This window comes from Rousettus aegyptiacus, unplaced genomic scaffold (genome assembly GCF_014176215.1).
Source record: "Rousettus aegyptiacus isolate mRouAeg1 unplaced genomic scaffold, mRouAeg1.p scaffold_m13_p_7, whole genome shotgun sequence".
NCBI classification, from domain to species: domain Eukaryota; kingdom Metazoa; phylum Chordata; class Mammalia; order Chiroptera; family Pteropodidae; genus Rousettus; species Rousettus aegyptiacus.
The window spans coordinates 18,085,382-18,112,205 of record NW_023416310.1 but is presented as its reverse complement, the minus strand read 5'-3'; the positions used below and the strand labels follow the sequence as shown (position 1 = coordinate 18,112,205).

Here is a 26,824-nt window from a genome sequence, read left to right as displayed (position 1 = left end):
TCGTTTAGCATGATTCTTAAGCGGACAGTGGGGAGATGTGATTTTTAAATTATATATGATTTTGATACACTTTCTCCCTCACTGGAGCTATTGGAAACCTATGAATTGCCAGGTATTTGCTTTTTTTACCATACATCAAAGGTATTTCTAATACACAGCATAGATAGAGAATCACTGCTTTGAGCCTTTAGGAAGAAAATTGGGTTGCTCAGTAGAAGACGACATCACCATTATCAGTTTTGTATTTACCACTCAGAGTAGAAGATGGTATCACTAATATCATCTTTGTATTCCCAGTACTCAAAGAAGTTGTCCGGCACAGAGCGGAGCTCACTAAATGCTTTATGAATGGTTGAATGATTAATCTGATTAGTTATTAAATTATCTATTTGACACTGACTTGCCAAATATGTGACAAAGTTAGCCTTGAATTATATATTTAATTATGTTTCTTAGTGTGCTTACCTTACTAGTGTATGTTTCAGAACTAAAAAAAAAATGTTAATCAGATAATGTACTGCTTAATAATTACTGCTTCAATGATTTTTTGTTTAAACTTACATGACTTGGTTTATGCCTGTCTATCCTACCCCATCTTTTGTCATTCTTCCTCATTCACTTTTTTTAGGATTCACAAAACTGGTCGTTCTTCCTTATAATTTCTTTAACATACTAATAAGCTTCTTACCCCAGGGCTGTCATACTTGCTGTTCGCTCTTCCTAGAAATCTCTTGCCCCAGCCCCTTCCTTGTCTTTTCTTATTTTTTAGGTCTCAGTACAGTTGTCACATGCCTTTCTCGTTTTTTTTCCCCCTCCCTCTTCCTGTACTGCACATAGAATGACCATGAAATAAATAGTTGTTTCTTTCTTTTGTAGTATTTATCACAATTTGAAGTTCTTTATGCGTTTACTTATTATCTGCATGCCTCCCTCTATAATGTATGCTCCATGAGAACACAGATCTTTCTGTCTTGTTTTTTGTTGTCTCCCCAGCACCAGAAAGCCTCGATGTGTAAACTTTTTAAAATAGGTAGGTGAATGAATGAGTGAAAAGACTATATGGAAGAAAATTATTTTTGTTACTCAATAAATATCTTGAACTTAATGAATCAAGGTAATGGTTATACTTATTAATAATTGAGGACTTTACATTAATAACTTAGTTCTAGATTATTAGGTTAAACATCACATACAGATTAGGGTTTCTGGTTTATAAAATGGTAGAGTGGAAATTTTTCTATTTGAAAGTGAATAAGTGTGATTCTAAATGTTATTAACACCAGTATAAGAGGGGCAACATTAATTTCTGGTGGAAAATAAGTATGTAAAAAGATAAAACCTTTGTTACTTATAACTGTCCTGGAAGAAGTCATTTTGGATTAAATATTTTAGATAAATTACCACTTTCAGCATTATAACTTATTTTAGGGACTTAGAAATACATGACATCTTCTATTTTGAAAAATAATGACATCTCCTTTTTTCTGCTTTATGGAAATATAATTGACATGTAGCTGTGTAAGTTAAAGGTGTACAGTGTGATGTTTTGATACCCTTGTATGTTGCAAAATGATTATCACAGAAGGGTGCGTTAAAACCTCTGTCACCTAATTACCATTTCTTTTTTATGGTGAGAACGTTTATGACTTACTCTCTTAGCAACTTTCAAGTATACAATACAATATTGTTAGCTATAGTCACTATGGCTGTACGTTACAGCCTCAGAAATACTCATTTTATAACTGGAAGTTTGTGACCTCTGACCAACGTCTCCCTGCTTTCTCCTCTCCCCAGCCTCTGGCAACCATTCTGCTGTTTCTATGAGTGTGATGTTTTTAAATTTCATATATAAGTGAGATCATACAGTATTTGTTTCTCTGTCTAATTTCACTTAACATAATGCCCACAAGGTCTATCCTTGTTGTCATAAATGGCAGTATTTTCTTCTTTCTTATGGATGAATAATATTCCATTATGTGTATATATACCAGTGTTGTGTTTAAATAACTAAAGACATTTTATATTTTGGACTTAGATACAGCCAGTCTGCGGTTTGTTCATCATCTGATATGGTAGTAAATGGTTTCTACATATAAGTGAATCAGGAATATTTATTAAATACAGATAGTTTGTTTTATAAATACACTAAGAATTTGGGGAGGTAGAAAATAAGTACAAATAAACCCCCACCAAAATTCAAATGAGCCAACAGCCAGTGGTAGAGCATCTGGATTCTATTTAATGATTATAGCCAGCGTTAATCAAGTCCTTACTGTGGGTCAGGCATTTGTACTTGATTTTCTCTCTTAATACAGTAACCACGTGAAAAAGCTGAAGCTTAGGTTGTTTAAGGTCATGAAGTTTGTGCTGGCGTTCTAACCATCTGGCTCCAGAGTTGGAGCTCTTAACCATTCTGAATTGCTTCCTGTTCAAAGCTTTTCATAAATATTCTATATTATTAAACATATGTTTATTTGAAAATAAGTGTTAGGAAATCATTTGACTTGTAAAATATTTTATTTGGTGGATTTCATAGTATAAGATCAATAAAAGCAAGGTAATCTTAAGAAGTATCCTATATATGTAAAATTAAACTTTTTAGCAATAGGTGTTGCATAAACCATACAATGCACATGTTTCAATGTGTTGCTCTTATAATTAAAACACGTTTTCAAGCATAAGAACTTTTGGTGGCTCCCCATTGTCTGTCTGTATGGAAAAGTAGCAAACATTGGCTTTAAGGGTTTACTTATTCTAGCTCTCCACTTCTCAGCTATGCAGGCTTGTGTGTCATGCAGCCGGAATTGTCATGACCAACTCTGTGCTTTTGTCATAACTTCTTTCTGTTGGAAATACTCTGCCATCTTCTGCTTCTCTGGTTTTACTTTAAGACATAATTTAATTTAAGTTCATTTTTCTTCCCAGCATTTTTCTTTCTTCTCAACTCTTAAATCCTTCCTCAGGCACTGTGTATACCCTACCTTGTGTTATTTAGCTTTTTCTCCAACTAAATAAGCCTCTTGATGGAAATGGCTCTCACTGATATCTTTTTTGTAATTAGTGTCTTATTGCAAGGGGCTCAGTAATTGCTTGCTATTAAAAAAAGAGGATTAAAGCCATATATGCAATATCAGTAATGTTTTTTTATAAACATTTTCATTTTGTTCATCCTGTCTCATTATAAATCTTAAGATTATAATCTAAAGATTTATTTTCTTGTGGAAGATATTGGTGTTTAACTTCATCAGGTAGGGAAAAGTTGAGACTCTTAAAGGAAAAAGTGTCCTTTGTGTTTGTTGATCTGTATAACTAGCAAGAATACGATCATAGTAATTAATATTGTGAGTTTTTAGAAATGGATATCCCTTTGACATCTGATATATTTAATTATTCATACTTCAAAGCCGTTTTCTTAAATACTTTGTATTGGTTTTGAAAATATATTCTTTATAGGTTTGACTTACATTTCTTTCTGAATTTGGAATGTAAATGGAGACTCTTTTAAGCTCAGCATGTTTGCGTTGCTGTTCATGAGTGTTTTTCTCCTTGCAACTCTATTTAAAAATTTTAAACTGAAAATTTGCTTCCTCATTTGCCACTTTATTTTTCCCCTGTTCAAGTGTTCAGTTGAGGAATAGTAATTTCAGGAGAAACATTTTTAAAAAGTAATTGAAATTAGCTATATTAAGAGGAAAGAGGCTAGAAGTTAAATCTACCTAGTTTACAGTTTATGGACCACTTGAGGAGAAAGCGGTTTATATGTGCAATCCAACTTTCTGGACAGTGTGAGTTCCTTTTCATTGTCTATATTTTTAATATGTGAGTGTGCATTTTTAGTAACTTAGAAATGTGGCTTGTTAGTGACTAGTAATGGTAGGCCTTTATAATGTATATGTTTTGACATTTTTAGCACTTTTATTTTTGCCACATTTAAATGTGTTTGAGAGTGGAGACTCCTTTGTCTGCTCATTATTGCAGCGTGCTTTTTCCTTTCTCTCCTTTCCTTTCTGTCTTTCTAGAGATAGTTTGTTTCTAGGCAAAGACACTTTGTTTTTTAGTACTCAGCCCACGTAGTGGGTGGGGAAGAAATGAAACTAGGACACTACTGCCTTTTTCAAGATATACCCACCAACGAATTTGTAAGCTTAAGGACCTTTGAGATCTGGGTGGCATCTCCCATGGTCTAGGTGGTAGGGCATGAGTTTAGGAGGGGGTGTAGGTTTTCACTTAATTGGGTGTAGTAAGACCTTCTTGTATATACATTGCCTGCTGGCTGACTCCTGTCTCTGTCACACAAATCGGGAGATGAGAATTTTCCTCAAACTCTACCTTTGTCTAGTTAAATGAGTTTTGTCTCAGAAGAATGCATAATTTATTTAGGTGTTGTACTTGCCAAACGGGTATTTATTTTTAACATTTCAAACATTTTTTACATTAGTTTTACTGTCCTGTTGCAAATTGTTTAGATGGGAGAAACTTTTTTTTTCCATGTTATTCTTATTTTGGCTTAAGAAAAACCAGTGTACCCCCTTAGAACTCTTCTGATTTCACTACCTATTTCTGTTACTCATGGCCATTGTTTTATTTTTCTGTGTGGCATGCAGTTAGAAATACAAGTTTGAGTTGATTTAGATTGTGGTATTCTATATTTGTCCATAGATATTTCATAAGTTTATTGGTGTTTTGTGGTTTAAAATGCTGAATTTTTCAGAGATGTTGAAACCATGAGGAAACAAGCTATGCATGTGCATTTGTTTTAATTTTTACTTAACAGCCAATTTGACTCATTAGAGGTATATAACACCTTAAGTATCCATTCATAAGTCATATTTGAAAGTGTAGAATTTGGAATACAAGGGTATGAAGGGTATCAAGGAGATAAAAAGTGAGAGAGAGAGAGGGGCCTCCTTTGTAATTTATCTGAGGCACTTCTTGGAGGATTTATCACTCTATAGTTTGCCACTAACAGATCAGGGGAGGCTGTCTAGTAACTAGAAGGTTTGCTACTAGGGGAGGAAATCTGCTAATACCGTTAGGGTAATACTGTAAGCAGTGCAAGATTCAGAGACTTCCAGGTCAGGAGATCAGCATTAGGGTTTCTGAGCAGAGTTGGTGATGCCAGGGTAGAAGCTGTTTGCAGTCAGCCCTGGGCCCCTTGGTGTTAGTTGAAGCCAGAAGGAGCTCAAGTCGGTAGATGCGTCCTGTTGCCAAGCGAGGCAGAATCAGATACTCGGATTACTTCACCAGATGAGATATCTGAAACTATTTAACTGATGTGAGATGGTTTCATGAGTTGGCCCGGGGAAGAAATTTAAGGTTTATAGGAAGAAATAAAACAATCTATTTTTGATGAAGTACTATTTGCCAGGTCCTTTCATACTCTGATTCAGTCTTTTTGGGTTAGGCTTTGGTGGTGGTGGTGGTGGGGGGTGGGGTGGGGGGGGGCTGAATTTTTAATAAGCACACCAGCTGATTCTATTTTGAATGTGGCTCTTAAACCACAGGTTGAGATACACAAGCAGGACTCCTGACTCTTGGTTGGCACTTGTGCCTTTTGATTCCTATTGTCTAAGTATCCTGATCAATCCCTTAGATGGCTCTCTAAGATATTTGAGAATAAAGTTCAGAACAGTAATTTCATAATTTCATACTTTTACAACTCTTTATGTAAACAGCAAATCAAAAAATTTTAAACCTTCCACTAACTATGAGCACACATTTTAAAAATTCATCATTTTATTAAGTATTTATATTTCTTTTAAAAATAGTTACTATTGATTGTCAAATGATTGGGACTTATGAACATTTCTTACATGGCAGTTTTCACTTAGTGAAATTATGTCAACTACAAAACAATTTAGTATTCATTGTTGTTTCCATCTTCCTCTATAGAATGAAACCTTGTATTACCCTATATTCATATAAAGCTTTTTTTCTCATCATAAAAATACTTGGTTACTATAGAAAAAATTAGAACGTATAGAGAAGGCCAAAATACTGTATCCACAATTTGACACCAAAAGATAACCACTGATAGAATATTGGTTTTTATACTATTTACAAATGTGACAACATCTACTAACTTAGGTTGTCTTGCTTAAATACAATATTCTTCACAACGATTTTTAAACTGATTGAATGGGGCTCACCCATATTAGGGAGAACAGTCTGCTTTATTCAGTCTGTAGATTCAAATGTTAATCTCATCCAGAAACACCCACCCTGGCAGACACACCCAGAATAACCTTTGACCAAATGTCTAGACACCCCATAACTCATTCAGGAGTGACATATAAAATTAACTGTTGTATCTGGTATAAGGTGTTCCAGGCTCATTTTACATTTTTTGCCCCAGATGTGAAGTCCACCATTTTCCCAAGGAGCCTTGATCTTTCTTAAATCAAAGTAGCAAGTCTTCTAAATAATGTTGGCAATTAATAAATGCCCTCTGATAATTTTTTTAATGATTAAAATACAGCGAGATTCATAATTTTCAAAACTACTATGAAAGGCTTTGTTTCAGGATTTTTATCAAGAAAGGTGTAAGGGTCATTAAATTGTCTTATATATACTTAATTGTCTTATATGTACTTAATTTTCTTTTCTCACTTCTGGGAAAGAGGTTCTTGGTATTTGCAGTCACTCCTATGTTAACTTTCTTAATTTTTAAAAAATTTTTTTCTAATTTTTCAGTTACATTTGACATTTATTCAGGCATTACAAATAGTGATTACACATTTTTATAACTTAAGAAGTGATCACCCTGATATTGACTTTAATCTTACCTGGTAATAAGCATACACGTGGTTGATAATTATCTTCTTTAAGCATCAACCTAAACAGTTCTACCTCTTAATATATTACAGTAACGTAGAATTAGAGACATAGTTGAGTTTGCCCTCTTCATGTTACAGAAAAGAAAGTTGAGGCCCAGGTGTGTGAGAAAACTAGGACTGTCACCTGAATCACTTGTCTCTTAGAGCAGGCAATGTATTGCGTAACAGGACAGCCCCACATTTCAGAGACAGAGCAACATGGCTCAAAATCTTGTCATGGCCATTTATTTGCTGTATGAATGTGAGGAAACTGCTTTTTTTTAAGTCTGTTTATTTTAAGCTAGAGATCATAATTGTGTTATGTGATTACTATGACAGTTAACCAAGAATAAGATTTTTAGGAACCCAGTATTGTGTTACATTGTAGATATACCGTAAAATTTGTTTTTAGCTGACCTCCTAGTTTACAGTTTTTTTCTTCCATAATATCATCTCCTTTTTAAATTGAGTATCAAGTGTATCTAAAGTAGCTTAAAACAGAACACTTTTGTATTTACCACTTGTTCATAGTGTGAGGATAACATGTCTTTAATAGAATAAAAATATTTAGATTTTTTTTTTTTTCAAATTTTTCTGGATGACAGTTACTGAAGTTTAGATTGAGGAGATTTCACTTTTCACTCTGAAGTATTTTATACAAAATAACTTTTGTTGCTATAGCCCCATTAATAGTAATTAATGAATATTAATCTCAAATGTTTTAAATTTTATATGTCACCACGGTAGAATGTAATCATGTTCATGCTTGTACTCCACTGCAGCAAATAGGATAATTTAGAAAGGCCATAATTAATAGGTGTTTGAAAGTTGCTTTGATTTCCTTATGAAAGCTGTGCTACTAAGACCAAATGCTAGTAATTTTAATTATCACTCTTTATAACATGAAATACTGGCTTGAGCTCTACAGAGCAAGCTACAGGATTGTTAACCTGTAATACAAGTTTAATGTGAATCTTAGAGAAAATCTTAGAAACTGTTTGTTTTCCTCCAAATGTACTCTAATATTCAGGTTGCTTGCTATCTATTTAGATAAATTCCGAAAGCATATTTGAATGTTGACTTGCTTATGACATTAATAGATGGCATTCGTTGTTTTGAGGTATAAAATTACAATTGTTAATGCCTGTCATATTTCATACAATGAGTGAATTGATGTATTTGAGCTGTTGGATACTTCAAATTGGGAGATGTAGAGATGATGAAAAAGAAGGCAGCGTTAGCTGCTTTGTTTTTCTTGGAGTGGTTGTCATTTGCTATCTCCAATTAAGATTGGTTAAATGGTTATGTCTGTCTGTCTGTCTATCTCTTTCTGCCTGCCTACCTGCTTATCTACCTACCTACCTACCTACCTACCTACCTACCTGTCTTCTATCAAATTGGCCTGGGTAAAGGGGTTTGGGAGGGAGTTTTTATTTCCTTAATGGAATTTTTGTGGCTGCTGTGTTTTAAAAGAAGGTGCCAGTGTCAGTTGTCTAAGGCCTCTTAAAGGTGTTAGTGCCTGAGCATGGCTACAGCTCTCAAAACTTTTCTGGTATGATCTTCTGGGAATGGGAGAGGTCCAGGTCCCACTTGGATTTAAAGTATTCTTCAGTACAGGCAGCTTTTACATTAACACGTTTGCTTCAATAAGCAGTTCAGTGAAGACAGTCCAAAGGGATACGGAAAGGGTTTGGCAGAGTGGATGCACACATACAGCTCAGCTTCCATGTTCACTGTGCCCATTAGTTTCCAAAATTAGTTTCCCCCCTAAGTAATCAATCTCAGAATTCCTTGGAAAGCCTTTTGTATTGATGGCTGTAATGCCTGACTACTTTTTCTTTTCTGCATATCTGACACCTGGCATGCCCATCTCTTAGTCTACATTAGGCAGGTTTTCTTGGCTAGTTATCAAGGAAGAGTTCGCTGAGATTCCTTTTGTTTGCATTTATGATTGTAAAATTAGAAACATAATTCTTTAGATGGGTGAGCTAGCAAATGTATTACCAATGCTTAGTGAAAGAAGGAAGCAGACCTCAAACATGCCACAACAAAAGTACAAAAACAGAAAATGTATTAGATTATAGTTAATTGCTTCAAAAAGCAATTTAAGTTCTCTAGATTATCTGATAAATGATTTCTGAAGAAGAGTGGAAAATAACTCAAGTCTTTGCTAGACAAAAGAAAAACAGCCTCTCCCCCCAAAAAATACACAAGCTGTTGGAAACAATATATTTTATTCATTGGCAAGGAATTATACAGATATTAATAAGGTATTTAATATCCACTTTTCTAGATCATCCTTCTCTGGACTGTTTCTGTGTTCTCTGATTCTGTCAGAAATTCAGTGATGGATATCATCCTTATGAGAGTGAAGTGAAAAGAGAGAATCCCTTTCTGATAATAGGGAAGTCTTGTCATCTTGGCCCACATATATCCTGATACTCTAATGTGTCTATGTTATTGGTCAAATAGCAATTCTCAGCAGTTTGGTTTTATTTATTTTAACCTAGATTATTAATGTAGGTGTTTTCTTAGGTCTAACAATGGTTTGTAAATCGGACTTAGCATTTATAGGATTTTTCCCATGTCATTAAATATGTCTGTAGCATCATTGTTTATGATTACATGGTATTATGTTATGTGACTGCACCATCTTTTTTTGTACTTCTGGATAGGTAGTACTTGTATATAGTGCAAAATGCCGAAGATACAAATGGGTGTACAGTGAAAAGTAAAGTTTCTCTTTAATCTTAGTTCCCTTGTGAGGATGCAGTCACTGATCTAGTTCTTTTGTTTTCATCTAGACATATTCTACATAAATACAAACCAGTACATAATTATGTATGATATATATGCACACACAAAAATGGCAATATATTATACCTTCTGTTCTGTACCATGCTTTCTTTTTTTCTTCAATTATGAGATCTTCCATAGAGGGTCATATAATTGTGCCTCATTGTTTTTCAGTTGCTGAATATTCTATTTTATGGATCTACCATAATTTATTTTACTTATTTATTTGTAAATAAGTATTTTTTTTATGAAGTTTTGGACTAAAATAAGATTGAAAAGAATTTGAGTTTGTAGATCTCTTACTTTTGGTGAATCTGAGTTCATTTTCCTGCTTAGGTTGTTTTAGATCTTTTGTTCCTTCAGACCACACATATGCAGCCATGTTACGTGTTTCATTTTGTGTAGTCCACTGGGCCATTTTTCCTGATCAAACTCTGTAAGTGAAAACTCTTATGGAAGACAATCTGTATTACACAGAATAGGGTGAGAAAGTGGCAATGTCTGCAAATCTGTTTTGTGAAAATATATAAAAAATGAAAATTCTAACGTTTCCTTTTATCTTAAGAAACTTATTTTTTAGCAAATGCCTGAGAAGTGTTACCTTATGTGGGAAGTGTTATCCTAGTCCTGATTCTTTCCAATAAGACAGACTTGTTTTATTTTTCCACAGATTATGTTTTGGATTTGGTATCAAATTATGCGTATTCACTAGTATCAACTGGCTGATTGTAACCCAAAGGGTGGGGGCGGGGGAGAAACATGCTAGCTGCAGTTTGAAGAAAACAATGATTCCTGGTAGATATGCATTAAGGAAATATTGTGGACCTAACTTTAAGCATTTACCACTTTAGGTGGTGGTTGCCTTTTGTGATCCAGGTTTGTATTTCCCTCACTAAAGTACTTGACCCTGTGTTAGAGGATAAACATGGTGTTATCTTCTTGCCTCTGTTTAAGATGCTAGTAGGAGCATGGGAGTTTTGAAATGACTGTGGATATTGTGGGAATGTAGTTAGTCTGCCACATTTCATGAAGTTTTGGACTAAAATAAGATTGAAAAGAATTTGAGTTTGTAGATCTCTTACTTTTGGTGAATCTGAGTTCATTTTCCTTTGTCATCAGGATTGAATGAAAAAGCTAGGGAGGCATTTATTGAAGTGAGAGGCTAGAAACACTGTTAAAAATAAACTTATGTAAATTTTAAAAAGTGGATCACTTATGGCTTCAAAGTAGTTCAGATGCAAAAATTCATGCTTTTTTGTATTGCTGACTTATAGGTCATGTTTTTTATTTATTGTAATGAAAAAAATCTCAATTATAAACCTTGCAGGAGTCTGTTAGCCGAGTTCATTCACATGTTCATTTATATAGCATGTGCACATAAACTCATTTATGTTGGTGGGACTCACATTTTAATGTATATCACAGTCACTTGGAGAGCTTGTTAAAAGCTTGTTAAAAGCCATTGGTTACCATCCTCAAAGAGTGGGGTTAAGACCCAGAGATCTCTCTCAAACACGTTAGGTGATTCTGGTCTGTAGACCACTTTTTGACTATTACAGAAGAAAAAGTTATGGTTTCTAAAAGGATGAAAAATTATACCACATTAATTTAAAAGATTTAATTGAAGGACCATATAAAAATCTTCAAGATTATGAATAATTTAAAACAGCAGCATAATGCAGCTTGGTTTTAAATTTGACTTGTCTTTTGTAAAAGCAATAGACAGTAGTTTTTTGCTAAAGTTTAGTAATAGATAACTTGTGGCTGGCAAGAAGACTTGTGTCGTTCAAGTAGAAAATAAATACCTTAGAAGTCAAAATGCATTTTTCTTAGATTAAAGAAATGGAATATTTAGTTTATTTTGAAATGATAAATATTATTAAGGTAGGACATTAAATTTAAATTTTATCAAATGGGGGCATGAGTTAAATTACTTAATATTTTAAATACAATTTTGAGCAGTGAGCTTATGGTCATGCATCATACATGGTTATGAATGGATGCAACTTTGGATAACATTTGGAATATATATATTGAAATCTTAAAAAGTCTCTTAATGATTTACATTATTGCCTTTCTGAGAATCTCACTAGGAAATAATTTTAAATGTGGAAATGAAGATACATATTATAGAATTGTTTATGATAGTACAAATAATTGGAAACAATCTAAACATTATTAATATAATGTTTAAGGAACAGTGATCTATTCACATAAAAATATTATTCAACCATAAAATATCTTTATTTAAAGAGTTCATAATATGGGGAAACCCTTAAGCTATAATATTATGTAAATAAATAAAAGCCAGTTACAGAGTTGTATATCATTTTAAAGCCTAGAAGGAAATTTGGAAAATATTAACTTTGGTGCCTTTTATAATTGTGGGGTTATTATTCCCCCCCCCATATGTATTCCTCCAATTTTCAGTACTGAACATATTTTTTTTTAATAATGAAAAAATGGCAAACAAAAATCAATACTTTGATCTTTAAAAAAGTTTAGAATAAGATCCTATAACCAGTCAATATCAAAGGATATAATGGCATCATTTGATAGGGACAGGGAATTTGTTTATAAACAGGAATGGGAATAGAGAATCCAAATTAATAGGCTGTTAAAGTGATGTATGCTAAACCTATTTTCAGATTACAGTTTGTAAATGACCTGGGGAGGGGGGATTACCCTGTTATCCTCCAAATTTGCAGCCCTTTTAGGTGTGAAATGCCAATGGAACTGGTATTAACTATATGAAAATTTTGAGTAACTGTGTATGATTGGGTAGAACAGTGCTGATTTCCACTTGGCCAAATATGAGTTGTTTGGTACATACTAAAGATTGTTTGTTCGGATGGTTAATTGTCCTTGTGGATTGTATTCTGAACTACAGAGTTTAGCTGAAAATGTAAATAAATTCTTACAATGTTTAAATAAATTATCGGATAAAAAGGAATCTGAGATATTTGGATTTGGCCTAACCTTTGAGGTTTTATATCAGGGACAACAATCAGTTTTCTTCACAGCAAGCGTTTTTGGTTTGATACAGACCTGCATTGAATGGGTTTTGGATCAGATTTGGTGTGACGATTCTTGTGTTCTTGTGTTCCCAAGGGCATATTACTTTTTGTGTGAGGAGACCTATCATAGATACATAAAAACAAATAGCATCCCTTGAGATGTATCTAAAAATAAGAGAAAATTTTGTAAATAGTATTGCAATAAATTCTAAGTATGTGATCACAGAAAGGTGTCAGTAATGAAAGGATTTCAGGAGAACTGCTGAACTGTTATTTATTTTTAAAATTAAATGAGATTATTGTAGTTGGACGGCTTCTCTGAAACACTTTCTAGTGAGAAGTGGTTCCTAAATTCTGGTCTTTGATGACTTTTTAACTCTTCTGCATAAAATAAATATTAGAACATAGTGAGTGTGGTTTTCACAGCACTGCTATATTTCATTGACTTTGAGATGTAGATTTTCTCATATTTTAGCATTTCTACAAATGAGGTCTTTACAGTTAATGGCATCTTAAAATCATTGTCAGTTGTGAAATACTTATCACTACCTACACATTTATGAATTCAATAATTACTCCTGCTGGTACGACTAGACAACTGCAACCCATCGACGTTTCAGTTAACATACCATTTAAGGACTGTTTATGGAGAAGATTACCATTTCTGGGTTGTCTTCTGGTGATACCATTTGGTAAGATCAAGAAAGGTATGGCATCGAGACTGGGCAGTGTGTGTCAGTTGCTTGGATGAGAGTCCCAGGGGCAATAGAGAAACACTTTTAAAAGAAATATTATGTTACTAATTCTTTAAATGGTGCAGAGAGATGATATTATGGAAAAACAAGGATTACTGATGACTCAATTAAAAAGAATTTAGATATCAGATTGTGAATATGAAGAAGATTTTAAGAACACCTTGAATTTATTTTGCTTTTTTAATGAAACCATGAGTGTTTTATGAAAAATCATGTCTAAATAAGTTTAAAAGAGCTTCGAAAATAAATGTAAAATAAAAAATTCTAAGTGATAAGAAAGCATATATTTAGTTTAATTGGTAGGTATTTTTTTCTTTTTTTGTGGTACACAAAATAATGGTGCATCTTAATATTGATATATCTTGGAGTCAATGAAATGTAGTTAATTCATTCAATTTAAAGGATTGAGATTATCTTAAAATTATGCTCTTCTTTTTGGTGTTATATTTGTTTTATGAAATCATGATCGTAGGTAAAGTTGAAATGTTTTAAACATTCTGCTTAGTAAAATAAAAAATTGGCAAATCTATATTGGTTTTCCAAATTTCTTTTTAAATTATATTGGCCTGTGAAATTCAGAGATCCATGAGCCACTGCTATACAAAGTCTAACATATTAATCTTATTTTTTGTGTTTTTCACTACAGGTCAAAGTTTATTGCTTAGTTTGATTTGAACAGATTTCACAGAATGATTGAGAACAAAATTCTAGAGGCTGACAGCCTACTTTTGTTTGGCTTTATGATTTTTGCTTCTGCTTTGTCTCTTGTTACTTTACTTTAACCAGTCCTGTGGAATTGAATTTATTGTACTAATAAGCAGATAACCACTCAAAAAAGAATGATAAAAAAAGTTGTGACAATAGGTCATTCTTTACCTTATATACATGCAATAGTTTGAGCCACACTTGGAGGCTCTTCCCCTAACCAAATATCTCTCTCCTATTAGCTTGTTCTAGTGGCTCAAATTTTCATCTGTCAGCTATTTTTTGGATTTAACATATTGACAATTATAAGCTCCATGAAGGCAGGTATCAACATCTGTCTTTTTTATTGCTGCAACTCCAGCATCCATCTCACTTCCTGGCACATAAATAACTGTTTCATAAATATTTATTCAATTAACAAATGAAGGCAAATGTTATTTGCAACATTAAAACATTATTAGTCATCGTTAACTGTAGTTTCTTAAATAACTAGTAGAAAATGAAGCTGTAAAGTAATTGAAATGCAGTTTGGATAAATTCTGGGAAAGGAATGGTTCTCAGGCTCTTTGAAAAGTGTATCCTTCTTCCCCTTCTTTGAGGAACCTTCTTCATGTCAGAAAAGTGCAGGATTTCTTACAGGACAGTAGTTGTTCTTTATTATCTGTTGATTGAGAAAATATATGATTTATAAATGTAGAAGAAATTTCATTAATACTTTTAATTAAATGAATATTTCTTAATCCATAATTGATAGATCTTACACTTATCTAGATATTATTTTATCTCTAGGTAAATCTAGGTATGCATATAGTTTCGTGGAGCCCTTGGGGTCCAAGACCCTTTTTTGGTTGGCAACCATTGATCTAGACTTGCTACTGGAGTGTGGTTTGCAGGCCAGTCAAGGTTATTGTCGCCTGCATGCTGTCACATGCAGAACCTCAGGCCCTGCTTCGGGCCTATAAAATCACAATTAGCATTTTAACAAGATTCTCAGGTGATTCAGGTGTACATTGTTTGAGAAGAGTTTATAGAACACATGATTTTTGTTCAGATTGAGGATTGTTGATTTTTTTTTTTTTTTCCACAAAGCAGAATAGGAAGAACAGGCCAGAGATAAAGTGTGGAAAACCAATTTGGCTTACTTCTCGTATATTAGAATGCTTTTGTTAATTAGTTGCATAAGAATTCCTGAAAAGCAGGAGTGTGTGAATTAAATCTCTTATTTTTTTTTTGCCCTTACACTGATGCATAAATTAATCTGACTGCTTTAGTGGGCAATTTAGCAATTTAGTAGTTGAATATGTGCATGCACTTAGGATCCCATACTTTCACTCATACATTGCAATACTATACAGCATTGAAAATAGATGAATTAGAGCTACATATATCAACATGAATAATTTTTTAAAATAATATTGAGTGACTGTAACAAGTCATAGGTGGACATGAACAGTATATATAATGTTTAAAAACATGCAGAATAAAATAATATACATATTATTTATGGATACATATATTAATAAGAGTATAATGCAGTTATTGACACCAAACTCAGAATGTGATTACCCCTCAGGTGGGAAGCATATAAATGGGATGAGCAAGGGATTCGACTGTGTCTTTAATGTCTTATTTCTTAATAACAGAAGATCTTAATAAGATAGAATGTTAAGATTTAATTTATTTGGAGAGTAGGCCCATGATATTTGTTATTATTACCTCGATTCTCTTTGTAATGGTTAAATATTTTATGATTAAAAGTCTAAAGAGCCAGAGAAAAAGGGGACCAGAGAAATGGGGTAGTGGTCGGGGGAAATCAGTTTGCTAGTATTGCATATTTGCACGGTAATGACCTAGTGGAAAAGGACATGCTAGTGGCGGAGACTGAGACAGCTATAAGAGCCGGGTCCCAGAGCAAGAGAAACAGTGGGATCCCGTGCAGAAGTAATTGGTTTGGCTTTTGATAGGAGCAAGGACAGTTTATTGAAACAGGAGAGAAAACAATAAATGATGGGAAAAGGAAGTAGTTCTCTTCTGAACTTAGGGTGACTGATGTTCAGGTTTACCTGGGACTGAGGATATAGGATGTTCATTGCTTAAACTGGGACAGTCCCAGACAAACCAACATGGTTGGGCACCCTACATCTGCTTGTTTTTCTTTGGCAAAATGAAAAATGTGATCATCTGCTGCGAGTGAGAAGAGGCAGAAGGTTTAAAGTAAAAAGGGAAGCTATATGAGGTAATTATCTTAAAGACGGGAGAACAAATTCGGTAGGTTAATGTGGTATGATTTTTGAGCTTTGCTAATGGTCTCCTGAAATTTTTGGGTATAATTTGAAAGTTCATATGGTTGTGTTTCTTTTCAGTCCCAGTCAGCTGTTCAGGTGGGAGTACTGTGTTAAGTGGAAAGTTGGTTTTAACTATGATTTGACATAATGGAGGAGGTGAGGAGCAAAGGAGTGAAGTGAGGCCATAGGCAAGGGAGTGATCACGTCTCAGGCTGGGTAAGAAGTGAAGAAGAGAGGGGGTGATGGACAGTGGGAAACGGGGTGGTGGTTGGAGGGAAAATCAATCTGCTAGTATAGCATATTTGCACCTAATGTTAATGACCTAGTAAAGAGGGACAAGTTAGTGCAGAAAACTAGGACAGTTGTAAGAGCAGAGTCCTTGAGTAAACATAGTCTAGACTGAACTGCATAGATAGGAGTGAAGAGAGTGGATGTTTGAAATTGAGATTTCTGAGGTAGTGTAGTTACTGGTTATTGATATGATCATGGAGTAGGAGACTGAAGCAGATGGAAGAAAAGGCCATCGAGTGTGGGAGTGATCACTCCATGGATGTGATTTTAGTGATTAGAGCAGGTTTCGATGCTCTAAGAAATAGTCACTCAATTATTATCTTTTCATATACTAACAGTTTTCTGTTTCTTTTATTTTGTTTAAACACTTTCTCAAATTGTACTTTATATTGTTTTTGTTGTGGAATAAAGATAGGTGTAAGTAAATAAGTAAATAGATAAAAGCAAGTTTTGTTTAATCAGATCTTGGCCTTACCATATGGCTTGGTAGACACTTTGTATGTCATTGGTTAAGTTTCAAACATGAACGTCCATACTGATGATCCCACTGCCCATTAAGCTATTTTAGTCACAAATAGGTTCAGTGAGGGCTTTGTGTATGTGTCTTCTCTACAGTACATTGCTTTGCTGACTCCAGTTTCCCTTTTTCTCTTTTTATAGGACCGCAGCTGAATGCACAGCTAGAAGGTTGGCTTTCACAAGTACAGTCTACAAAAAGACCTGCTAGAGCCATTATTGCACCGTAAGTTTTAAAGGTCTTTACCCGGGATTGTTCTTGTGTTAATTATTAATAGAGAATGAATATCTGCTGGTTGAACTAAAAATCAAAAACCGATTGCTGTGTTGAACTGCCAAAATTATATTCAGTAATATTCATGATTCTCGTGACTTTCACTTTAACTCAGGGTTAAAGGAAATTGGCTATTGTATTTTGGCAGATGGAGTAATTTCAAAATTTATTTTTGGCAAAAAAAACTGAGGATTTTAAAGCAGAGGGTTGCTTACATTAGGTAAACTTGGTATTTCAGTAATAATTGGTTTAAATGAATAAGTTCTAGTTTAAACATTAAAAGATCTTTAATCCAGATAATTTGTAATTTACAATGAAGAAGAAACATTAAAGCATAATATGGTGCAATCTAGAGTTGTAACTAGAGTTTGGGGGAAAAGTAGATTTAGGAAAAATATTTTACTGATTATTGTTCTTTTAAATATTTTTTTTCTATTACAATTGACATTCAGTATTTTATATTAGTTTCAGGTGTATAGCCTAGTGGTTAGATGTTTATGTAATTTACTAGGTGATCATTCCAATAAGTCTAGTACCCACCCGGCACCATACATAGTTATTATATTATTGACTGTATTACCTATTACTGTACTTAATATCCCCGTGACTTTTTGTAACTACCAATTTGTACTTCTTAATCCTTTCACCTTTGGAGTAGAAATTTTTGTGATGAAGAAAATCTGTGATGATTTTGTCTTTGAATATTAGAGGGTTTTTTAGAACTTAGAGCCAGCAGATACATAGTTAATGATGTGTCTGTGTGTGATATGAATTCAGTTAATTTTGATTTGGTTTCCACTGCTTTTCTTCAAAACATATTGTTTTAGGCACATGTTCACTTTTTTTCTGAGAAGAGTAAAGGTTGGAGCTTGTGCCATTTCTCTCAGTACAATCTTTTATGTCACTTCTGTTGAGTTAAGGTTGGTACCTTGATAAAATCTTAGTGAAAAAAATAATAGGAACCACTTATTAAACAGTGTGAGAATTAAACGAATAACTACACATAAAGAGCCTACATTAATGTTGGGCACATAATAAGTATTTCATAAATTTTAGGTATTTTATGTGATAGACATTTTGTTACTCTATTTGTATTATCTAATTCGATTTCCTTTAATAGATACAGAAGGCCGACTGTACCACTTACAAGTTATAGTGCCTTTGTCTCATTGGTATAGTTGGAATAGTAATAGTATCTCTATATAGTGGTTTTGCTGATTAAATGAACTAATCTTTATAAAACTTTTAGAATAATGACTTGCAATTATTTAGTCATTCAGCAAATATATACCAGGCTAAATGCCAGATGCTCTTCTTTGTGCTGTTTTTGAGTAAATCAAAATTACTATTCTCATAGTGTTTGCATTTTAATATTTGAGAAAGAAAGACGATAAACAAATAATAATATCTGTGAGGTACTAAGAAGAAAAATAAAGCAGATCAAGAAGCTCAAGAGAGACAGTGTGGGTAGGGAGTTGCTAGTTTATGTAGGATGGTAAGAACGGGTCTCTTTGATGAGGTAGCATTTGAGCCTAAATGATGTGAGAGAGAAATTATGCAGATACCCAGAGAAAGAGGGTTTCAGGTTGAGGAACAGCAAGCACAAAAACTCTAGGGCAGGATATGCTTAGTGTGTTTGAGAAAAAGCAGTGAGGCCGGTGTAGCTGGAATGAAGTGTGTGAGGAAGAGAATAGTGGATGAGAGAGGCAGCAGGGACTAGATCATGGAGAGGCTTTTTAGGCTATCATAAAGATTTTGGTTTTTATTCCAAGTGAAATGGCAAGTCTTGAGAAGTTTTGAGCAGAAAAGTGACATGATCTGACTTAGATTTGAAAAGTATTAATCTTGCCTGCTGTATGGATGTTCTGTTTTGTGGGAACAGGGAGTCCAGTTTAGGAGGCTTATTACAATAGTAGAGAAAAGAGATGCCGTAGTGGCTTTGACTGAGGGCTAATGGTGAGAAGCACTGTATTCTGGCTATATTTTGCATGTAAGGACCAATAAAATAGAAGAGTCAAGGATGATTCAAGTTTTGGCCTGTGAAACTAGAAGGATGGAATTGCTTTTATACTGATAAAAGACAGAGAGGAGTGGTCATGGGGAGTAGAATTATTTATGTAGAATCTGGGATTTGACTTTGACCATGCTAAAGCTGAGTTGCCTATTAGGTATCCAAGTGGAGCTTTCAAATGGGCAGCTAGATATAGGAATCTGTAGAATAGGGAAGAAGGGCCAGGCTGTGTTGTTGTATATATCACACTTAAAGTCTAAACAGGCTATAGTTGCCTAGGGATTAAAATAAAGGTACGGAAGAGAAGAGGTTCAGAGACTAAACCGTTAGGCAATCCAGCTTTATTTAGAGGTCAGGATGAAGATGAGCATTTACAAAGGAGATACTAAAGGAGGACCATTGAGCAAGGAGGAAAACTAAGAGCGAGTGGTGTCTCTGGGAGGCAAAAAGATGAAAAACAATTCAAAAAGGAGAAAATGATTGCTGTGTCAAAATCTGTCAGTTGGTCAAATGAGATAAGGACTGAGAATTGATAACTGGATTTCGTAATGTGGAGATTGCTGGTTACCTTGATAAGAACAATTTCTGTGAAGTGGTGAGGATGAAAGCACAGCTGGTGTAGGGTCAAGAAAGAATCTAAGAGGGAAATAAAGATAGTATAGAAAGTTGTTTTTTTTTTAATGAATTTTGCTGTAATTTTTAAAATGAATTTTGCTGTAAATGAAGGAAATAGGGCAGTGGGAACATGGTATCAGGAGAGAATTTTTATTCAAGGTGGGAGGTCTTAAAGCGCTATAAATGTTGATGAAATAGTGAAAAAGTCTGGTAGAGAAAAACAAAAGTGGTGCAGGGACAAGAGGGGACATTTATGCAGGTCAGATCCCTGATTGGGTGAGAAACAATGGCATTCTTTTCAGGGTCTCGTGAATTAGGTTGTATCATCTTTTCCATTAGTTTGCTGGTATTTGACTATTACCCTATGCTACCTTCCTAGTTAAACTTTGTTCTGAAAGTGGGAGCTGAGCTGAATCAATATATAATTAAGTTGAGGTTGAAAAAGTAGCTAGACTTGCTTCCATCTTGTAGTAAGTTTAAAATCGAAATCATTGGCGGTGGCCTGGGAAATGACATGTTTGAGCCTACGTTCCAAATATACTGACTTGTAAAAGATTTCCAAATTACCTTAAGTTCTAAAATGGGTATTTGAAAATATTTTTGGCTTTGCTGTGCATGTTTCTGCTATATAATGACTCTGTAGTTATGTTTATACATTTACAGGCAATTTCCCTTTTGTTAACATATAAAAACTTTAAGTATAGTTATTTATCTTATATGGTTTCCAGAGGTAATTTTCTTTTCCAGAGTTGCTTTATTTTGAGATAGAAAAGCAACAACAAATATTTTATTGTTATAAAAGCACAAAAGGGTCTTTGTAGGAATATGCTTATATAGGAATTAGAAAACTTAAAATTTTAAGATTTCTAATTTTATTTCAAATCACATGTATCAAAAACATATTTAAATTTTATAAATTCTAGCTCTCTTGAGCCAACTTTTCATAGATTTTGCCTTGATACATACATATACATATACATATAAGGGGTACCTTAAAAAAACAGACTCAGAACCTAGATAACATACTTGTGAAAGGGCTTAAACAGATTGCTCATTTTTATATTTATTTCAATTAAATAGAATGATGCCACTAAAGAATAAATATTGACCTATAGGCCAACCATTGATCAATCTTAATGAAGTCTAACCTATATGACATATAGGCAGCCGTATTTGGGGGAGTTGAAAAATTTAATTTGATTAAAAAATATCCTATGTTTGAATTTAGAACTGCCTTATCTTGAGGCAAAGGAGACAGCATGTGGCCCAGGGATATATATTGAAATAATCTCATGAAGTAGGAGTTCAAAAGCCTTCCTGCCATGACTGTCAGACACCGTGATGCCAAAATTATTGTCTGTTCTGCAGTCTGCAGGAATATCTCAGCAACCTTTAGAATGGAGCTGTACGGGTATGCGTCACTTAAACCTCTTACTGAATATAAAAATATAATCAGATAATTGGGGAAGGGGCTTCTATATAATAAAATTAATTTTTTTACTATAAAGCAGATACTGTGAATACTGAAAGCCCCCATCCCATGCTTTTAAAATAGAGGTCGATTTGTTAGTAGTTAACCTAGTAGGAATAGTATGGAATAAAGGATGCTTTCACTTTTCATTTTATACCCTTCTTCATTGTTTTACTTTTTTACTGTGTACATGTATTACATTTAATATTAAAACTAGTTTAAAAATTTTAAAAGCTGAGAAACATTTATGTAAAAGACCAGTTTGTACATACACAGACACATAGAGCAAAGCATACCTATAAAGCTCTACCAGTGTATATCATGAGACAAATGAATCTTCTTACATTATGTTGTTACTTTAAGTTACTGGAGATGTACAACTTATTTATTTCTCATCCTAGTTTATGTTAGCAGCAGGTTACTCATGGCACTATCTCAAATCCTAAAAGGCTAGCAGTAGAAAAAAGTCTAGGTATGCAACAGTGTAGTTTATTCTTATTTGATTTGAATAACTTAATAAGTTTCATTAGCTCATAGTATTGTTTACTTAATATTTGTGAGATTCCATTTTGTAAAAATAAAATATTCTGAATAATGACTAATCTGGCTTTTTTTGATATAGTTATCTAATATTTTTTATCGAAGCTAGAAATTTGAGGGCATCAAGCACAGCAAAATAAAACTTGAGAGAGGCAATAGGGAGGCTGCTGCCTCTGTAAACAGTTGTCATTCAGGTTGATCACATATGTTCACAGCTGTTTTTAAATTTAGTTTCTAGCTTTCTAGGTCATACTTTAGGTTAAGTAGATCTTACAGACTTTTCTTATTTCTGGAGATCTTTCATTTGGTCCAATTTTTTTTATTTTGTATTTTGCTGCTATTATAGAACAAGGAGTACGAGACCCTGACTTTGTTTAATCCGCGCTAGCGTTCTTTTATTATTTCCTACATCCTCTTTGATGAAAAGCTTCTCATAGAATGTGTGGTGGATTCTTGGCAGTCATAGTTTATACTATTCACTTATAACCTTGAAGGTCTCAGAAGGAACAAGTGAAAGTCCACATCATGTAGTAATTGGTAATTTTCTTGACATAGGAATTTAAATTACACCACACTGCAAGGTTGCTGTGTTGGAAACCGTCACTTAACCTGTGAATGATCATGGACAGTGTGGCCTTGCATCCTCATTTGATTGCAGCTCTGTCGGGGCCACAGAAAGTCTGTAGGGTTAGGAACTGGACTTACTGATGTAAAGGGTCTGCTGTGTGGGAATAAAGTGAGAAGCCAAAGTACTCCCTGTTAAAAGGAGGATCCATTTTTAGAGGCATGGTTTAGCCTAATGATAGATCATAGGTATTAAAGTATAATTTTGTATTTGCTTTCATGAGAAATTACATTGAGAACCAGAGTGACCTGGTAAAGCTAGCAGGGATGACTTACTGGGTATTTTAATAGCTTTTAAAAGACTGACTGGGGCATATTTTTATGATGCATACTCAAATATCTGTAGAGCTCAAATTTTCATTGATCTCCTGGCTATTATGCACAAAAGAAAAAATCTTAGATGTTCCCTTGATGAAGCCTCCTTTATTAGGAGTGATCCCTAATGAAACCTTGCTTCTACACACATGTAGAATCATAGGTTCTATTAGCAAGAGAAGGATGTAGAAACAGGACCAGTGGTGAGGTTTGATGATTATTACCGTATATCTGGACCAGGATAAAGGGAAGTATTAGAAAACCTCTTTTTTGAAAATAGTCTTGGTCCTTTCATGAATTAGAGTTCCTCATGATGGGGGATACGAGGGATGGTGTACTTAATGATTTTTAAAAAATGCTCTGCAGTGTATTTTCTCTCCAAATTAAGACTCTTCCTCTCTTTTTGCAACTATTTTGTTTTTACTTCAAGCAGACTTTTAAGTCTTTAACTTTGGAAAGATAACCATGAAATCTGAGTTCCATTATAAGACATATTTACCTCAATCATATTTTTAAAACTGTCTTCCTTCCCTATAGTCTTATAGGATACATGATTCTGTAAGTATCCTTCCAGGTTTTAGGATTGTTGCTTTTCATGCTCCATGGATTTCTTACCTTCTTCAAATATATAAAAGTCTCTTTGGTGGTTAAGAATGGGTTCTAGAGGTCTGCTGCCTGGCTTTAAGTCCTGGGGTGGCTACTTCATATCTGTGTGATCTTGAGCAAGTTTCTTAACCTTCTCTGCTTTAGTTTCTTCATCTATAAAATAAGAAAAATAATAATTGTTTCTCATCGGATTTGCGCGAGGATTAAATGAGTTAACTCTTTGAGTCACAAGAGTGCCTGACACATAGTAAGCACTCAGTAAATATTAGTTATTACCATTATCCTAAGTATCTTCCTCATCCTCCCGTACCTGCTGGGGCACTAAGCTATAACACCATTCTAGACCATCACATTACTGCTTCACTCCATAGTTTCCAAGAGAGCTTTACTTAACACTTCCTGCTTCGAATGTGTCCTTTGTGCTCATGTTTTTCAGAAGTACTGGACTAATAACAGTTTTGTATTGTCACCCCCCTGTTCAAGACCATACAACAGTTTTTCAGTAACGTATGTTATCAAGCCCAGATTCCTGTCTGACTCTGGCTTACCATTACTTTCTTGTTCCACTCAGGACAGTCTCATATTTTCTCATCTGCACCGCACATGGACATTTGTTCATGTTCTTTATGCTCTTCCTTCGTGCCTTTGCCCTTCTACTCTTACTATTTCTGTCCTTCCCTTACTTCAAGAATCCAATGCTTTCAAGAAGCCTTTTTGACTTCTAAGAACTGAGCTTGGATAGAAACAGGATTGGTAAAACTAGGAGAGACTTGGACTAGAAAGACGGGTTGATTTAGAGATTGGAGTATGGATTGGGGGTCAGAACCTTTAAATTCAAGAATGGGAAATACGAACTAAAATCTAAAAACCACATCTAATATGGAGGGACCGGGTTAAGGTATAAGGATGGAAAGTGGAGGAATGGGATATAAGTGACAACTTGAGAGCAAAGTGGTATTGAAAACCTGAGATGTCAGATCCAGTTTTGAGATAGACCAGGGCAGATCCAGATGGATCAGATGGTTTTTAAGGTCCACATGGCCAGGCAAGACAGCACATTTCTGAACTGACAAGGGGGAGCCAGTAATGTTAAGATCAGGAACAGGTGTTAGTCTGAAGCAGACAGTATTAGGGTCTTGGGACTGGAAGATTGGAAACATAAGCAGATAAAATAGAGCCCCTGGCTAAGCTAGAGTATCAAGGTCAGTATAGGATGGCAGCCAAACTCTAGGGCTGAGCTGCAGAACAACTTACATTTCTTTCTGGCTAAGATTAGGTGTGTGCTGTGAGAATATTTCTGTATTGGGCAACTTGATAGGCTCCCTTGGATAGAGTGACTACCATTAGTCTGACCAGTTAAGCCCTCAGTGATTTCTGTGTGCTTAATGTATGTCCCATATTACTTAGCTCCTGATTAAGTACACTACTCTCTTGTATTGCCATGATTGACTTATCAATCGCCATATGGAGATTGTGAGATTCCATATCTTAAGCTAGTTCAGATGAGGACTGTTTATTGTGGTATGATTAACATACAGCTGCAGATATGTAAAGTGTACAGTTAGATACATTTGAAATATGTAAACATCTGTGAAACCATTACAGCAATTAAGATAATGAACATATTCATTATCCACAGAAGTTTCCTTATGCCCTTATGTAATTCCCTTTTCACATTTACTGATATAGTTTCTGTCACTATAGATTAGTTTTCATTTTCTAGAGTTATTTAAATGGAATCATAAAGCATGAACTTTTTTTTTTTGACTGCTTTTACTCAGCATATTTCTTTCTTTATCTTAACCTTTTTTAGCATAGTTATTTTGAGTGTGTCAATAGTTCATTCCTTTCTATTGCTGAAATATTCTATTATATGGATATACCTCAATTTGTTTATCCATTCACCTTTTGAGGGTCATTTGATTTCCAATTCTTGGCTGTTGCAAGTAAAGCTGGGATGAACATTTATGTACAATTCTTTGTGTGGACATAATGCTTTCTTTTTTCTTTATCCTTTTTTTTCTTTTTAGAAGTGGCATAGCTTGGCTCATATGGCAGGAATATGCTTAACTTTTTAAGAAATTGCCAAACTGTTTTACAAAGTAGTTGTACTGTTTTGCATTTCCACCAGCATAGATTTAGTTTCAGTTCTGCATCCTTGCCATACTTAATATGGCCACTGTTTTTAATTTTAACTATTCTAGTGGGTGGTTAGTGGTAGCTCATTACAGTTTTAATTTGCTTTCTTTAATGACTAAATTTTATTGAGCATTCTTTTGTGTGTTATTTGCCATTCCTGTGTATTCTTTGATGAAGTATCTGTTCACATCTTTTCCTATTTAAATTTTTAAAAATATTGTGGTAAAATACACATGACATAAAATTTACCATCATAACCATTTGTACGTTCAGTACAGTGTTAAGTACATTCACATTGTGAATAACCAATCTTCAGAATTCTTTGTCTTGCAAAAATGGTTACCTATTTTTTTTTTAAGTGTTGGGTTGTTTGTTTGACATTTTCAAATATATTCATATATAAATTCTTGTCAGATAAATGCTTTGCAGATATTTTATCTAAGTCTATGTTTTCTCTTTTCAATTTACTGTACATCTTGAGATTGACCACAGTGGGGATTGATTTACTCCCCATTCATTGGCAAATTGCTACAGATGAGGGCTTTATTTTTTGTTCATTTTCTGTACTTAAGAAATAAATGGGGAAGGGTTAATAATGCAAATTAAGCTTAAAATTATATTGCATCTGTAGCCTTACATTGTGAATAGCACAAAAAAGTAAGGAAGGAAATATTTTTTCTAGTATTTGAAAACTATGATCAGCAAAGAAATCATTCAAAATTATTGTTTTTGTCAGTTGTAGCCATCACTTGGCTAGGGATAAGAGTTCAGCTAAAATCAGTGAAAACATTCTGTGACAGTCAGTTGGCTTATGTGGAATTTGCAGTAAAGAGTACTACATGTTTTTTCATTATTTGTAAATTGTGCGGTACATACATAATTCAGTAAAATTTATAATAAGCTTATGTACATATGTGTGTGTGTCAATTTTTTTTTCCTACAGAGCCAGTTGCTAAACATTCCCAGCATACCCCTGGCTACACACTAATAAGTATTAAGCACTAAGGGAAATGTGTCTAGACTCATGTAACTTGAATGAGTCAAGAAAG

General features: G+C 34.1%; 1 protein-coding gene across 1 annotated transcript in view; it reads left to right on the top strand.

The window, feature by feature from the left end:
- The window catches only part of MEMO1 (mediator of cell motility 1), an 86,760-nt gene that overhangs the window by 14,764 nt on the left and 45,172 nt on the right, over positions 1-26,824 (top strand). Inside the window, 1 exon segment of the mRNA XM_016136066.2 lies at positions 17,325-17,406. Coding sequence (XP_015991552.2) covers positions 17,325-17,406 — 82 coding nt within the window.